At 29.1% G+C, this 17,010-nt stretch overlaps 2 protein-coding genes across 5 annotated transcripts in view; one reads left to right on the plus strand and one right to left on the minus strand.

Moving 5' to 3' along the window:
* Nucleotides 1–579: 579 nt before the first annotated feature.
* Nucleotides 580–15,171, minus strand: LOC143079813 (uncharacterized). 3 transcript variants are annotated; one of them, XM_076255423.1, is made up of 7 exons: nt 15,013–15,171; nt 13,606–13,792; nt 13,056–13,073; nt 9,247–9,327; nt 7,424–7,613; nt 3,753–3,873; nt 580–2,905 (listed from the first exon to the last, which is right to left on the minus strand). In XM_076255423.1, the coding sequence occupies exons 1-7, from the start codon at nt 15,052–15,054 to the stop codon at nt 2,675–2,677; spliced, it is 870 nt and encodes a 289-aa protein (XP_076111538.1). In that variant the 5' UTR covers nt 15,055–15,171; the 3' UTR covers nt 580–2,674. The 3 variants fall into 3 exon arrangements, with proteins under 3 accessions (XP_076111538.1, XP_076111540.1, XP_076111539.1); XM_076255425.1 differs by lacking the exon at nt 15,013–15,171 and adding an exon at nt 14,509–14,656; XM_076255424.1 differs by lacking the exon at nt 13,056–13,073.
* A 142-nt stretch (nt 15,172–15,313) lies between these two features.
* Nucleotides 15,314–17,010, plus strand: part of LOC143079811 (putative phospholipid-transporting ATPase IIB) — a 33,117-nt gene continuing 31,420 nt past the window's right edge. Inside the window, exon 1 of one of the 2 annotated variants that reach the window (XM_076255420.1) lies at nt 15,314–15,437. In XM_076255420.1, the coding sequence (XP_076111535.1) occupies nt 15,376–15,437 (62 nt within the window). In that variant the 5' untranslated portion in view covers nt 15,314–15,375. Of the gene's footprint in view, nt 15,438–15,560; nt 15,657–17,010 lie in introns of those variants that run through there. The other variant, XM_076255421.1, reaches the window with a different exon arrangement.

A 17,010-nucleotide genomic window follows, 5' to 3' on the forward strand; every position in this document is an offset into this window, starting at 1 on the left:
CAAGTCATTTAGAGAACAAATATTGTCTTCAACAATAGAAAGGTATTAATACAAAATATCAAACATGATTTCCCACAATCATAACAAATCCTAAATAATCATATTTGCCAATGAGACAACTCTTCACAAGAGACCAAATTACACAGAAATTAACAACTATAAGTCAATGTAAAGCTTTCAACAATGAGCAAAGCCCATACCTCATAGTCATTTGTAGAAAGCCTCAAAATGACAAAAGGAAACTTGTTATCATATATAACATGCATTGTTAAATTTCCTGACATCAAGTATTTTATTTCTAAAAATAGTTTTGTATCCTATGTTTGTTTATTTTTATATCTGGCTGGTGTCTTCTAAACATGACTTCATTTTTTCTTGAAACAGTATTTGTCAATAGGATTATTTCCTCAATTACTACAAGGCATAGGTCATCAATGGTATCTAGGAGGAGGAGGGGGTTTCAGAGGATTGGAAGAACCTTGCACATCCAAGTCCAATCTTTTCAATTTTGTTGAGTCGAGACCAAAATCTGGTTGATTTTAAGATATCCTTTTAAATGGCTGAGCATCAGAAACAAAAGACATCAATAGAGTAATTTATTGTCCAAAAATATTAACAAGTGTAAACTAGCATAATATATACTGTTATGCTAGAGTAATAGCTCTATACTTTCACAAAAAATGTTTAAAATATCACAGATACGTAAAACAAACATGTATGTAAAAGGAAGCTAAATGGTAATGTTACAATTGTCAATACAGAAATCTGGTATAGAAGACGATATAAAATGATTGGTTATATGTTGTTTTTTTTAAATGTATTTCAAAGAAAAAGCACATGCTTTTTTAATTGATAATTTTTCATTTTTTTCCCTGAAAATTTGCTTTATAAGGAAATTTTAAATTGATCAGATAAAAAAAGTTAAAAATCATAAATAACAAAAAAAACTATGGTGTTAAAATTCTTACTAAACATAACATAAAGAGTTAGCCTTGTTATTGAACTTTTTTTTATGGTGAAGCAAGGATTTAAACAATAAATTTCACATTAAAAAATCCTTCTGTACAAAATGTTCCAATTCATAATTACAATTATCTATACTAACACCAACAAAAATAATACTTCTCACTCAAAAATTGCCTATATTTCTAAAATTTTAAAGAAAGTTTCTCATGAAAACTGCAAGGTGTTTTACAAGAAAAATTATCAAGTTGATATAAGTTTTTATGATAATGAAAAAAAAATGTATTCTATGTTGTAAAGTTTCCATCATCATGATCCTTATGAATATTTGTTGACATTAAGGTTAGATAACTCTTAAAATTCACATCTTGCTATTTCTATGTCGGTATTAAAAGTTGTCACTTGATGCATAGCACAATTATGAGTGCTTTAAAAATTAAGCAGGCTTTCAACCTGTTCACTTTATAAAAAGTTATATATGTTTTCAATATTTTAAAATCCCCAATTGTCTGATTAATTTGTCCATTCAATATCACCAGTACCTATTTTCTGGTGCTGGATAAAATAAAAAGGTGGAAAATACTTATGTAATGCCCAGTTATTTACACACATCCAATTTATATTCCCTGAAAAACACTAATATTAGTATCCATGTACAAATATTGTTAGTATTTCTGGTATCAGGTACATGAAAACATTACTATTTAGTATTGTCCAATATTAAGAGTAACTCCTTCTGCATTTCTTGTTAGACAAATAAAAAAAAGACAATTAGTAAACACATTTAAACAGCACCTATACATAATATAAATAAAAATACAATGAACAAGACTCACAGACAAACCTTTCATAAATAGAAAAAAAATGTCTTATTTCATAAAAAAAAACCCATCAGATTATAGAAAAGAAAGTAAGTGCCATAGTTTCACTGTACTATCAAATATATACCTATTTAATTGTAAAGAAAAAGAAATTGACTGATTCATAAGTGTTTACAGAACATTTAGAAAAAAATATTCTTGAGATCATCATATTTCTTTTTGAATAAATTTACATTGTAATGTCTAAAAAAAAAATTTTCACTGTTTACAAATTAAATTATTATATGAAAATACGTTATTCATATGTTAAGCAAAATTTATATAAAAATGCTTTAATGAAACATTTCACAAACTTCGTTTCTACTCTCAACAAAAGATATACATGTAACAATATATATCATACAATACACAGTTATGTAATGAGGCCTACTACTACATGATTCTGACATCTACATTTCTATAACTACAATTTTTCAAAAAAATTCTGGCATTTAAACAAAAATAAAACCAGCTAGGCAAAACGATATCACTTTTAATGTGACTTGTTTGGTTTACGTTTAAAAAAATTAAAGAAGTAGCATACAGTCATCTTTTCATACAAAAACAAAACACATACTGTGGATTCATTATTATTTGTTGGATATAAATTTTAGTAGTTTTCGTTGGTACAGTTGAACCACAAATTCAAATGTTCAATGTATTACACATTTTCTATAGGCTTTGTATGCAGAGATTGACAAAACCATGAAATCAAATACCCACGAAAATGCAAGTTTTTCTCAATCCATGAAAAATGATAGCCACGAAAATAAATGAATCCACAGTATATCAACTAGTCTATATGTTTTTCTAATCAATAAATATCATGATGTATAATATAAGTACATTAATTAATCTTCATCACTATCATAATCAAGGTCAGCCCTTGTTCCCCTACGTTTTGATATAACTAATCCTTCTTCGTAAGCTCTTTGTAATTTTCTAAGGGTTATAGCCATTCTGTCAGCATTTTCGTTGTTTCCAAACTGCATTCGTAATTTTCTAAGTTCAAGTTTCTCCTGATCTGCTTCATTCATTATTTCTCTCCTTCTTCTTTCTCTTTCTTTTTGTCTTTCTAAATCCTGCAGTGCAAAGGGGAGTCAATTATTTTCTTTTATTAATATTGAAAATTAGAAATTTCTTAGTAGAAAACATTTTATTTCAATATTTCAATACATCTCTCAACTATATGTTATGCCCAATTTACTTTGTTATAAAGTTTTTATCTGCAAAAGTTTGATTCACAAAACTTATTTTATTATGGAAATTATATCCCACCTTTAAAAATAAAAGTTTTCTCCATTTCATCAACCAAATAAACTTTGAAATATAAGATTTGCACTTACTAGACCATGACAGATATAATAGTTTTCATAAATTAATCATTTAAACAAACACAAATAATCTTGTATTTCTTTAAATCAATTATGTGATGGATTCTTTTACTTATTTAGATTTGAAGGATTTACAATAGGATAAAACTATAACATACTATAGCTTATATATATATAAATAAAAAGCATACTATTTGTATACAAAGAAATGGATTCAGGAAAAATACAAGATTTTTTAACAGAACAATATGGTAAACAGTGGCGGATCCAGAACTTTTCATAAGGGGGGGCCCCGCTGACTGACCTAAGGGGGGGCCCACTCCAGTCATGCTTCAGTGATTCCCTATATAATCAACCAAATTTTTCCCACGAAAGGGGGGCCCGGGCCCCCCCTGGATCCGCCTATGGTAAAATTTATTAGTTTTTCTTTTAGTACATACACATGAATATAAAATTTGATATCTTTCCATGTTTTTATAAATTGATTATTCACATGATATACCACAGAAACCATACTTTTTACTCTTTTGACTAATTCTTGAAAATGTTTCATTTGTTTTTGGTTTGTTAGCAATACATTAGTTATATCATATACCTTTATAACAATATCATTTGGGTCTCCTACATGTATAATAGGTTCTGTTTTTGGTCTGGCTATTGTTGGCATCAAATCACTAGGGGGAGCCACTCCTGCTTTGGCATACAGTTCTACTAACCTGTTCAATATAATAATTTTTATTAGAAAAGTATAGACGTTTATTAAACATAATAATCAAAATTAAATTATTTTGTTTTATCCTAGAAATAGTGATGTGCTGTTTGTCACCACTCAAGAGATTGACAATTTTTTATGCATTTCTAATACATGTACCGGTACTGTTATTAAAACTGTAGATTCCAAGTTTTTTTCTTATGTTTTCCCCCAAAATAAATAAATAGATATTTCAACGTGACATATCGCCATAACAACATTTCTATTAAACATCAAAATCCTGTTCTAATATTTTTGGAAATACATTGCCAATATTAAGAAGGTTGAAATTATATTCATTGAATATTATAATCCATTCCAAATATCTGTAGTTATACTTATAGTAAATCAGAAAAAAAAACCAAATATGCTAACAATAATCTGTTGTAATAATTCACCAAAAGTACAGGGGTAAGGAAAACACAACAAAACTAGACATGCTACCAAGGGGGATAACTCTATATAAACTTATTTCAAAATGAAATTGGTCTCAGGGTACCAAGTATAAACCTCCGACATGCTTTGACAATTTAAACACTGGATTTTCTAATTGTCCCTCTAAAGGGTGAATTAAGATTAGGAGATATCCATGAGGAGTTAACAACAGTCTAATCTGAAATTATAAATAAAGAGTTGACTAAAATTTATAGGTAATATCAAATCTTTTTCTAAACATCCAGAGTAGACAGTGACCAGGGTTTCACACTCATACTATCAACTAATCATGAAAACTATATTCTTTGATCATCTTTATATCTATGTTTCCTTTCTAGCATTAAAAAAGGCACCTTTTTCATTTTATGTGTATTGCCTTTCAAATTACATACCAGGAGTATTGAAACAAACCCATCTAAGTCATTTATTCATTTTATATTTTATAGATAAAAGAAGATGTGGTACATGTGTTTAAGTGCCAATGAGACAACTCTCAATCCAAGTCACAATTTGTAAAAGTGAACCATTATAGATCATTAAGTACAGCCTTCAACACAGAGCCATATATCTATTTCATGCTGTTTTGTATACAATTTTGTTCTTATATTTGTTTTCCTTAACTGACTAGTGTATCTTGTAATGTATAGTGTTTGATTAAGCTGCTTTATTGATGACATACAATTTAATGATATGTTATCAGACATGAAATTTGGCTTTTTCTTTCGATAATATCCATAACTAAAATACATGCATCTTTTTCAGTCGATTGGAAGCTGGCAATTGCTCATTTTATGGACTTTTTTGTCTTTATAAATTTACTGTTTACAAATTTTTGAAATACTAAGGATTTTCTACCTCAGGCATAGATTACCTTAGCTGTATTTGGCAAAACCTTTAGGAATTTTGGTCCTCAATGCTCTTCAACTTCGTACTTTATTTGGCCTTTTTAACTTTTAGTCTTTTGTAGACGAAACGCGCGTCTGGCATATATATACTAAATTTAGTTCTGGACCTCTGGTATCTATGATGAGTTTATTGAATGGTGGTAAAAATTGTTATTTTCTTTCCTACTTTATTGCAAGGTATAGCCTTAACATTGAAATAAAATTACCTTTTTAATGTTCAAAGATAAAGGCCAAATACATAATTCATGAATGAGAGCAAAAAAATGAATATTTGAAATAATGAAAAATATGAAGAAAAAAAACCATTTTTCTTCCAATTAACAAAATCATATCAATATGTATTTTTTTATATAGATTAGACCGTTGGTTTTCCTGTTTGAATGGTTTTACACTAGTAATTTGGGGCCCTTTATAGCTTGTTGTTCGGTGTGAGCCAAGGCTCTATGTTGAAGGCTGCACATTGACCTAAATTGGTTTACTTTTTTTTTAAATTGTTATTTGGAGTTGTCTCATTGGCACTCACACCACATCTTCCTACATCCAATTAACATTAATATCCTATAGGTACACCACAATGTGCCTTCATGGTCCCATCCATATTCAGGCAGGTTTGTTTGCTTAATCACTTACTCTAAGGATTTTGTCTATTTTTTTATGAGCTATCAGTTTGATCTATTGTCTATGAAAAGACAGAGATGTTTAATGTATGTCAAGGGACAGTAACCCACAACAGATTTATACATTGTCTTCCTTTTCAATTGTCAGTTACTTGTTCAATTTATCATGTTTATCACCCCTTTATTTTTTCATATTCATGTACATGCAAAAAACTGTAATTTATTAGTGAATAGTTCTGCTTTTTCTAGAGTTCAGCCTATGGTGTGTTAATCAATGGCATCTAAATATATACTCTAGGTCTCTGGCAAAACCATGCTCAAAGCTTAGCCAGATTATTATAGTTACCTTATAACTCTGCAATTCAAAATATAGTTTAAAACAAATTGAGCAGTACCATTTTATTCAGGAATTTAAAAACAAATCCTGAATCAAAAAGTATAAAACTAATGATAAAAAATAACCAATCTTATTAAAACATGACCATGATGACACTGTTTTCTCCCTCTTAGAATTGATATGAAATAAATTAGGAAGTTATGGATGTTTTTAATTCATACAGAGTTTTCAATTTTTATAATACAGAACCATTTATTATCAACTCATATCATGCTTGTCTTTATATCCACATAGTGATAAATAAAATAAACTTTAGTTACTTTTAAAGGAAGTGCAGCAAATGTAACATATATTTTGAATAAATATACCATTTATAAGGTATACTGTTCAGTTCTATAACCAAAATTCTTATTCTAAAAATGAATATGAAGAATCAAATACATATATGATATGAATATGAACCATCTAAAAGCTCTGCTAAATCTTTGATATGACAAAAAAATATAAAGACTTAGAGTATACATCATCAAGACAACCTAATGACAATACAAAATTCCAGAAATCTAGATCAATATAAGAATAAGATTCAGCCCAATCAGTTTATTTAGTTAGAATTCCTCTTTTTTTATTTCAAAGTTCAGAATTTTCTGAAGTTTGGAATATACTACAACCCTGGTAAAAAAAGATTTTATACTGGATTAACTTATAATTTAATAAATGATGAAATATTTCTTGCCAAAAAAAACCAAACATATTTTGTTAACTTTTTGCTTGAAATTTCATATTTCGTAACAATCTTTAACTTGAGCCACATGCCAGGTTGGTTAAAATTTCAGAAGGCTTGTATTTTATTTACAGGTGAATGTACCATGATATCACTTAATTAAATTGTAACAAATTTTCGTGAAATTCGAAAAAAAGTATTTTTATGGATAGCTGAATGCTTGGTTTTGTCAAAGTCTACATACAAGCCTACAAGAAATTTGAACTTCATTGGACATTTAATTCCTGTTTCGCCTGTTTCATCTTTACCCACAAAACCACAAAAAGTGGTATCCCAAATATTATATTGAATCCACAGTATTTAGACTTATTTTGGGTATAGATCACTTACATGAAGGCTATTGTTACCTTGTAATCTAAGAAATAAATTCCATGTTATTATTTTTTGTATGTTACTGATGTTTCAAATTAATCAAAAGTTTTTTAACTCTAGCTTACTTTTGGTTTCTCTCTTTTCTCCTTTTCTTTACTTCTTCAAAACTTGGATACATGAAGTTCCCTTGCATTGGAGGACGCTTGTCTACTTGTTTTAATTTTTGTACTTCAGTGTATGTTACCATTGCACCATGTCCTCGTTCACAATAAAAATAACGCTTTCCTTTAAATACGCCATTGTGTGTTGAGTTTACTGAAAAATAAAGGAACAAGAAATTGATACAGAGAACAGGGAATATACATACATCAGTTAGTTACTGAACTATATATCAGTTATTATGAGTACTAGTGGTCAGTATTTTCTGTCTTGTTGTAGGCTTTTTTTATATATGATTCTTGCCAATCTCTAATTATCTGATGAGTTTTATTGCGAACCCAATTATACCTTTCCATAGATTCATCTGATAGTTACCTGTCCATTTAAACTTTAGGCAGTTCTATTGTCCCATTGAACAAATACAATAGACATTGTTCTCTGTGTAGTTCATTCAATCAGACCTTCAAATTTCTTGCAAGAGAAATCTATCACTCATTGATTAATCTATCTGAGTAAAAAGTGTATCTGCTAAATAGATAGAAATAACAGGTCTACCATTAAGAATGCATGCCATTTTGTGTTTATTCAATTTTGATAAAAAAAAAAATTCAATCTATTCAAAAGAAACACTAATTTAATAATAAAATGTTCATTTCAAAAAACATAGCTATTGTTCCTATCCAAATTTTCATTTTTTTAGTTTTTGTTAAGTTATAGCATACATATCCTTTTAAGAAGGCCTTAATATAAATATCATCATTTTTAGGGATTTAATGTCAAATGTTTTTTGAAATGTAGGAATAATGTAAAAATCATCTTTTATTTATGTTTGCATAAGTGATTTACATTCAGCAGATTGAATATGTATAAATTATAACATGCCCTTTTCCATATTGGCCCTGGTATCATCCCGAGACTCCCATATCGGCCTCGAGGCTTTAGCCGAGGGCCGATATGGGTCAAGGGATGATACCAGGGACAATATGGAAAAGACATGTTATAATCTATAAATTTATCACATATTTAAGTTCTGCCTAAAAGAGAAAAATGAATCATAACAGGTAAAATCTTAAACATTTCATCACAAAAGTGTTATCAATAGTCGTTAAGGATGCAATGACGTGACGTAATTTGGAATCAGGGCACAATATCAATATACTCTTTTTTACCCCGGGCAATTTTGAGGTTATTGCATATGCAAAACCTAAGGTATTCATAACAAATATGTGATAAACATAAATATAAACTCACATGCAATTTTTTATAATGGTACATGTAGACCTGTTATTTCTATCTATTTAGCAGATACATTTTTTACTCAGGTAGATTAATCAATGAGTGATTTATCTTAGAAGAAATTTAAATGTCTCAGTAAATAAACTACACAGAGACCAATACCTCTTGTATTTGTAAGTTGGGACAATAGAACTGCAAAAAGTTTAAATGGGCAGATAACTATCAGGTGTATCTATGGAAAGGTATAATTGGGTTCGCAATAAAAGTCCTTTCAAACTGATTTGTACAGTTATTTTCTAATTTTGCACTGTTGCTCCAAAATTGTCTTATTGGCCATCATACCACATCTCCTTAATTTTATAATGTACAATAATAATCATTTGTTTGTGATGTTTTATTATTATTCATTATAGACATTGTAAATTTATTAAGTTTTGTAGGTTCTTTCTTTTGTCTTTTGTGGACTGATTTGCTCTTGTTGTATGGCAATTTTTTTCTGGTCAAAGAACATTCCTACAGTAAGATAAAAAAAAAATGGTAATCAAATACTAACTATTATCATCCAATTTTACTCCAACATACAATCTAGGTGCAATAGCATTGTCATCAATAACTCCAACAAATTTCACCGTACCTGAAAATTAGTAAAAACCATTAGGTTTATACACTTGTGCATTTATTTTAATAAAACTTCCTATCTCATTTTTCTTTATATTTTGCAACTTTGTTGCCTTTTAGGAGACAATGCAATAGACAAACAATTTTTATCCAGAAAACTCTTTATACAATATTTGCCAATATATTTTAAAACTTACATCTCAAATATAATATGTACAAAAAAAAAAGAAGATTTCTTAGTTTCTACTACTTTTATATTGTTTATTTTTAATTTTATTCCATATATATTCCATTTATATTTCATAAATTTCTACACACATGTTTTTTTGGTAAAAAAATATAGTTTTTCAAACACCAATATCTCATAAACAAACATTTTCATAATTTTAATACAATGTGTTATATACTGTACAATCTATAGAATATATTCTCTGCTGGTAAAAAGATAGAAAAAAACCTTTTTATTCATGAAAGTCATATTGTATACAGGGGCACAGCTGTATATCATTTTGTATTGATACACCAGTACATTTTAATTTATACAAAAAATATTTAATGCACTCTGAATTATTTGTGTTTCTTAAATAATCTGTCATGAAATTTTAAAAAATTATGAACCAATCTTTATCATAACCATTTCCAGAAACTCATGACTAACTGACTTGAATTCTAAATTGTAACAAATTATTTCCTTTTATTACTAGTACATGTATAAGGAAGTTATTTGTTAACAATAACGATTGGTCAAGGACTAGCCACTTAAACTCCTTTTTGGTTGGCTTTTGTATATAAATTTTGGTATTTCATAAGACCTTTATCTCCAAATATACTTGTAATTTGCTTCAAACCTTTCAATGAATTTTAAAATATGGATACCTTGAGATAAAGGTTATATATGTTTTGAAATGATACAGTAATCAAAAATATGTTTAGTATATTAATATCCTAAAATTGAAATGTCTAAGTCCATAAACATGTACAAAAACAGAAACACAGCAGAAACAATTTGCCCCCTTTGAAATATATGTAAGACTTAGGGTAGGGATAATGTTCCTTAATGTACATGTTCATCCTTAGGTAGCATTCTACACTACAGACATGACAGGTGAAATAATTGAATATGACTTGTTAATATTGCAAGAGGTATTGTTTTCCATTTGTTTGATGCGTATGAGCTTATGATTTTGCCATTTGATTTGGGACTTTCTTTTTTGAATTTTCCTAGGAGTTCAGTATTTTGGTGATTTTACTTTTTACTGGTTTCCCATAAGAGCAACTCCCTCCTAGTCATCAAGACAGATATTGATGATCCTATTATCCAGTTGAAGAATACTACATTGTACCTAAGGATGTACAAAGAAATATATTCTTGGTTCAAGCTACATTAGATGTTTACAATAATATAGTGCTTGCAATGTCTCATGTTGTGATATTTGATGCAGATGAAATAAAAAGAAACAAGATGGATTAATGAAATCATAAAAATATTGACAGAGAAATAATAATGATCCTAATTCACATAAACCAATTGACAATCTACATAATATTACCACACTGAGTAAAGAAAAATTAAAAAGAGATAGCAAAATAGATCTAATTTTATATTTTCTTCATCTAAAAATACCGTCTATTTGTCCAATGATTAAATACAAAAAAGTTAAAAGATTAAGTGATTAATATCATTATTAATTGAAATAACACAGGAATCAAAAACAATTTTGCAGAGTAATTACAGTTACAAGCAGATAGATATCACTCATGTTCAACAAATTTTCTTGCAAATGGTCAGTTCAATGAAAATTCTACCAGACACACTCTCACCAGGTGATGTTAAGAAATAATGCATAAACAATTTAGAGCCCAAACATGGCACTCAAAAGTGGTGTTAAAACAGCAACAATCAATTAATCATAAACAATTTTATCTTATCACCAGAAAGAAATGTCCTTGATTAATTCAAGTCATTATATTCCACTGCGAAGGCTACACAAATAAAATAAGTGCCAGCAGTCCTTAATAACCTAACGCAATACCATAAGGCTGTTAGCTAATTGGCTGTCTCATCCAAAGGGCATCGATCAAAATCCTTTTTTTTTAATTTCATTATGAGTTAAGGACCTTGGGAGTGGGGGGGTTATCAAATTATCACAGATGTACAAATACATGTATTTGGGTTAGAAAGAAATTCAAATATCTGTTAATACAGTATCAAACAAAATCAGCCTATTGCAAGAAAATTGGTAAATAAATAAAAGGGTAATATATGATATATAGGAAGGCATAGGACTATCACCTCTGTAATTAAAAAAAAAATATGTTACACGTAAATGCTACATCAACTATTTGAAATAAATATTACCTCTTCTAAATTTAGAACCTATTTATATTAAAATGGCCATTATAAAAATTTAAATTGCAGTCAAGATATATACATGAAAGATCATATTACTGTAAGCTACACTAGTTACACCGTAGTAACTAAGGATTCAGGCCAGAATAAATAGCTTAGACTTGTCATTTATAGTGGAGACTCATAGCAGAACTGTCAAATTTGTTTTCCCACTTGTTTTCACATTTGATTAGGGACTTTCTGTTTTGAACTTTTCTAGGAGTTCAGTATTTTTGTGATTTTGCTTTATACTGGTTTCCCATAAGAGCAACTCTCTCCTAGTCATCAAGACAGATATTGATGATCCTTTTATCCAGTTGAAGAATACTACATTGTACCTATTACTACCTAATGATGTACAAAGAAATATATTCTTGGTTCAAGCTACATTAGATGTTTACAATAATATAGAGCTGGCCGTGTCTCATGTTGTGATATTTGATGCAGATGAAATAAAAAAAACAAGATGGATTAATGAAATCATAAAAATATTGACAGAGAAATAATAATGATCCTAATTCACATAAACCGATTGACAATCTACATAATATTACCACACTGACTCTGAGTAAAGAAAAATTAAAAAGAGACAGCAAAATAGATCTAATTTTATATTTTCTTCATCTAAAAATACCGTCTATTTGTCCAATGATTAAATACAAAAAAGTTAAAAGATTAAGTGATTAATATCATAATTAATTGAAATAACACAGGAATCAAAAACAATTTTGCAGAGTAGTTACAGTTACAGCAGATAGCACTCATGTTTAACAAATTTTCTTGCAAATGGTCAGTTCAGTGAAAATTCTACCAGACACTTTCTCACCAGGTGATGTTAAGAAATAATGCATAAACAATTTAGAGCCCAAAAGTGGCACTCAAAAGTGGTGTTAAACACCAACAATCAATTAATCATAAACAATTTTATCTTATCACCAGAAAGAAATGTCCTTGATTTATTCAAGTCATTATATTCCACTGCGAAGGCTACACATATGAAATAAGTGCCAGCAGTCCTTAATAACCTAACGCAATACCATAAGGCTGTTAGCTAATTGGCTGTCTCATCCAAAGGGCATTGATCAAAATCCTTTTTTTTTAATTTCATTATGAGTTAAGGACCTTAGGAGTGGGAGGGTTTATCACAGATGTACAAATACATGTATTTGGGTTAGAAAGAAATTCAAATATCTGTTAATACAGTATCAAACAAAATCAGCCTATTGCAAGAAAATTGGTAAATAAATAAAAGGGTAATATATAATATATAGGAAGGCATAGGACTATCACCTCTGTAATTAAAAAAAAAAATGTTACATGTAAATGCTACATCAACTATTTGAAATAAATATTACCTCTTCTAAATTTAGAACCTATTTATATTAAAATGGCCATTATAAAAATTTAAATTGCAGTCAAGATATATACATGAAAGATCATATTACTGTAAGCTACACTAGTTACACCGTAGTAACTAAGGATTCAGGCCAGAATAAATAGCTTAGACTTGTCATTTATAGTGGAGACTCATAGCAGAACTGTCAAATTTGTTTTCCCACTTGGTTTATACAGATATTGTACATGTACAGCTAATTCAAATGTCCACAAACATATATTCATGACTCAATTATGACGAAAATAACATACATTTGTATTTTGTTAACTGATTAAGTATGAGTCAAAATAAATCAAAATGTAAACTTATTCATAAATATAAAAGGACAAGTAGCTGATTTATTTTCATTGTTCTTATCTATGCATTCCCATTCAAATGTCTATTTTGCTGGCACATGTTATTTTTCAGTTATAAATATATAAAGATTAAATAAAATACATTTTCTTTTGCTAAAAGTAATTTGTAGAACAATACTTCTACAAATAGCATCTATAAAAATCAAATATTACCAGCATGTTGCCCTCGAACAAGAACTCGATCCCCAACTTTAACACCTCGCTGATCATGTGGTATGGTTGTAGAATCATCTGCTCTGCTTAGAGAAGATTCTCTTAATAATTCTGCTGCTTCTCCAAAATTGTCCTTCCAAAATGATCTACAAGGCCCACATGTACACATGAATGGGTCAACATCACTCTAAAATACACAAATTATCAATTGAGTACATAAGATATATGTAATAAAAGCCTATATTTTATAAAAAAAATAGATAGTGGCCAACATTGAATCCAGAACACTATCAAGTAAGCATGACCACTAGCCTGGTGTACTATATGTATGTAATGTATTATATATCATCATTATTTACTTTCCCTTTTTTCCCTGCAATCTGGCCATTGATGTTCAACAATGATATAAACTTTTTTATAATTAATTGTTTTGCTAATCATGCTAATCCAAGTTTAAATTTCATTTAAAATAAGTATCAATGTTTCATTTTTTTTAATCATATTTGTATAATGGGCGGATCAAGCCATATTAAAAAAGGGGTCCAACTATATGTCCCCATTCAAATGCATTGATCGTCCCAAAAAAGGGGGGGGGGGGTCATAAACATTTATATTACACTTTCCATTTATAGCCTTATAAACTTTTACACATTTCATACTCGTGTGAATCTAGAGTTAGCCCTAAAATTACACCAGATATGAGTGATAAATGGTGCTATAAATATTTATATGAACAACAACATAAAAACAAACATCTTAGTTTGTAAAGATAGATAACTTATAATTTCTGATACATGTACCTGTTTATTCAACCAATTTAAAAACAAAACTGTTATTGATAAGGCTGAATATAATAATATCAAGTACATTGAATGATGGAACAAATCAGAAAACTTCACTTACCAGCCTATAACGTGGTGCAAACATTCTTATTGTTTTATCTGTAATTTGTTGCTATAAGAATTATGTTTGTTTTCAATCATCTACATCAACTATCAAACAAATCAATACAAAGAAGTGTATTGTTTGTAACTTTCCTTCATTTCATGTTTGTGCATGGTTAAGAAAGTACCTGAGTGTACGATTACCTAGTTCATTTCATATGACAAATTTAATAAGAAGTTGACATATAAAATGGTTTGTCTGTTTTTGTTCAATCAGGTGTAACAAGTAAAGGTGGCAATGATCCATGTAGCAATAAAACAGAATACCGACCAATGCAAGGCTTATTATTCACCAATTATTTATCTCTCACATTTCCAGATAAAAACAAAATTCTTCTTAAAAGAGTTGTCTGTAAACATGGTAAATGAACTTTAAATATATCATACTCATAGTATTTTTATTTCACTATTCATTTGCCATTTGGGTTTATAAATATCAGTGACATTCATTTATTTTCTTTACCTCGATGTGTTTGTGTTTACTTTTATGACTACAAGCACTCATTTTGAACACTTCTGTGATTAAAATAGTGTATATTTATGGGTTCACATGTCTAAAAATTTATCAGGCGTCCTGTTGTTATGGAGCACTTTCGTACTTCCGGTTGTTTTCGGCACTACTTACATCATTGAAAATATTTTAGTTTATTGATCCCTCTGCATGATTTAACATACAGATACAATCTTTTGTTACTTTTATTATAAAAAAAAACTAATATTAATAAAGTATGCAAGTATATTTTTTTTGAAACTTTCACTTTCTTCCTGTCAATATTTTCATGACACAAGCGACTAGGAAGAAATCAATATTTGGTGATGAGGATAAATGAGTAAAAGTAGTCAATACGGTACTACTAGACGAGCACGTCGATCAAAACAGTATATAAGGTACAAGGCAGAATCATAGGCATGCAAAATAACTTGTGCCTATAACCCCTGACAAATTCGTCCTCAAAATACCACTTGACAATGAGTCATAAGTTATTATTTTCTTTTGGCATATCTGTGATCATCTGTCAGTTGAAGTTTAGATCCTTTGCAGAACTCAACAGTAAAGTTATAAGCAGTTAGTTAAAAGTTTTATACAACCAGTCGAAAATTACTGAGGTATCTTTTATCTGTTAACTATACAATTGTAGTAAATACTGTAATCTGTGTATACACAATTTTAGACATTTTGGTACTTTTATGTTTATTAGTCATATGCATTTATCTTTATGTTGTTTGTCAGATTGTCAGCATCAAATGAAGATAGGGGTCTTATAATCATATTCATTTAGATAAGGTAGATGGAGAATTCTCTTGACGACGAATGACAGTTTTGACAGACATTCTGGGGCTGTGGGATGTCAGAGCTCGTCCGATATAAAAAAGTGGATATTTTGCTTATCCAAAATGGATCATGGATGACCATTTTGGTGCCTTGATCTGTTCATTTTTCATTTATCTCTTCAAATATGTAAGTTTTACCTACTAGTATGCAACAGTCAGGAGACTTACTGAAATAAGTGATTTTTAAATCACTTATTTGAGTAGCAAATTCGAGGTTTTGTCACAAATTGGGATTTTGTAGTTTTTTCAAAATTTTAAACACATAGGTTTAAATAACATCTTTTAATTAGTAAAATAAAAAAATATGAACTTTTTGCTTCTTTTAAGTAGCAAGGTTTATGCCCTCGATGCTATCATTTACCTGAAAATTCTATTTTAGTTGAAAAAATGGTATTATAATGGCTTTACATAATGAACTGATACTTTCTTAAAAGATTTTTCACAGCAGTGGGAGTATTTTTCCTGTGAAGTTCAAGGTTTCATCTTTCAGATTATGTAATAAAATTCTACTGTTCGCGATAAAAATTTCACTGTTCGGGGGTGTTGAAATTAGTGGGGGTTATTAAAAGAATGATACTTAAAGAAGTGATTTTTGGGAAGGAAATTGAGGTCTGATACTTAAACAAGTGATTTTTATGTCATTATCCTAGATTCAGTACAAGGTCATCACCTGAAATGACCTGGTCATTCTGATAAGTTTAGAAACATAATTAGTCCCTGGATCATTAGTATTCTACATGTATATTTAAAGCTAAACTAATATTAAATCACTTCTTCTAGTGATTAATTTGTACTACTTAAATAGGTGATTATTAAAGAAAGACAACTCTAACTTCCAACCTTTATGGAAATAATGTTACTTGAATCAGTGATTTAAAAAATCACTTGTTAGTGATTTAAAAAATCACTTGTTTAAGTAAGTCCCCTGACTGTGCAAACCTTTATTTTCTCATATAGATATTTGGACAGTTTCCATTAAATTAATAATCTGTCATGTTAACATTTTCTTTTCAAATGGACATCAAGTTTTGAGAGACTTCACGGACTGAAGAATAAAATATGCATGTATGAAGGTTTCCGTTCTCTAACTTAACATGCTTAAGTTACCCTCAACCAAATGTTATGAAAC

This window comes from Mytilus galloprovincialis, chromosome 6 (assembly GCF_965363235.1).
Source record: "Mytilus galloprovincialis chromosome 6, xbMytGall1.hap1.1, whole genome shotgun sequence".
Classification (NCBI taxonomy): Eukaryota; Metazoa; Mollusca; class Bivalvia; order Mytilida; family Mytilidae; genus Mytilus; species Mytilus galloprovincialis.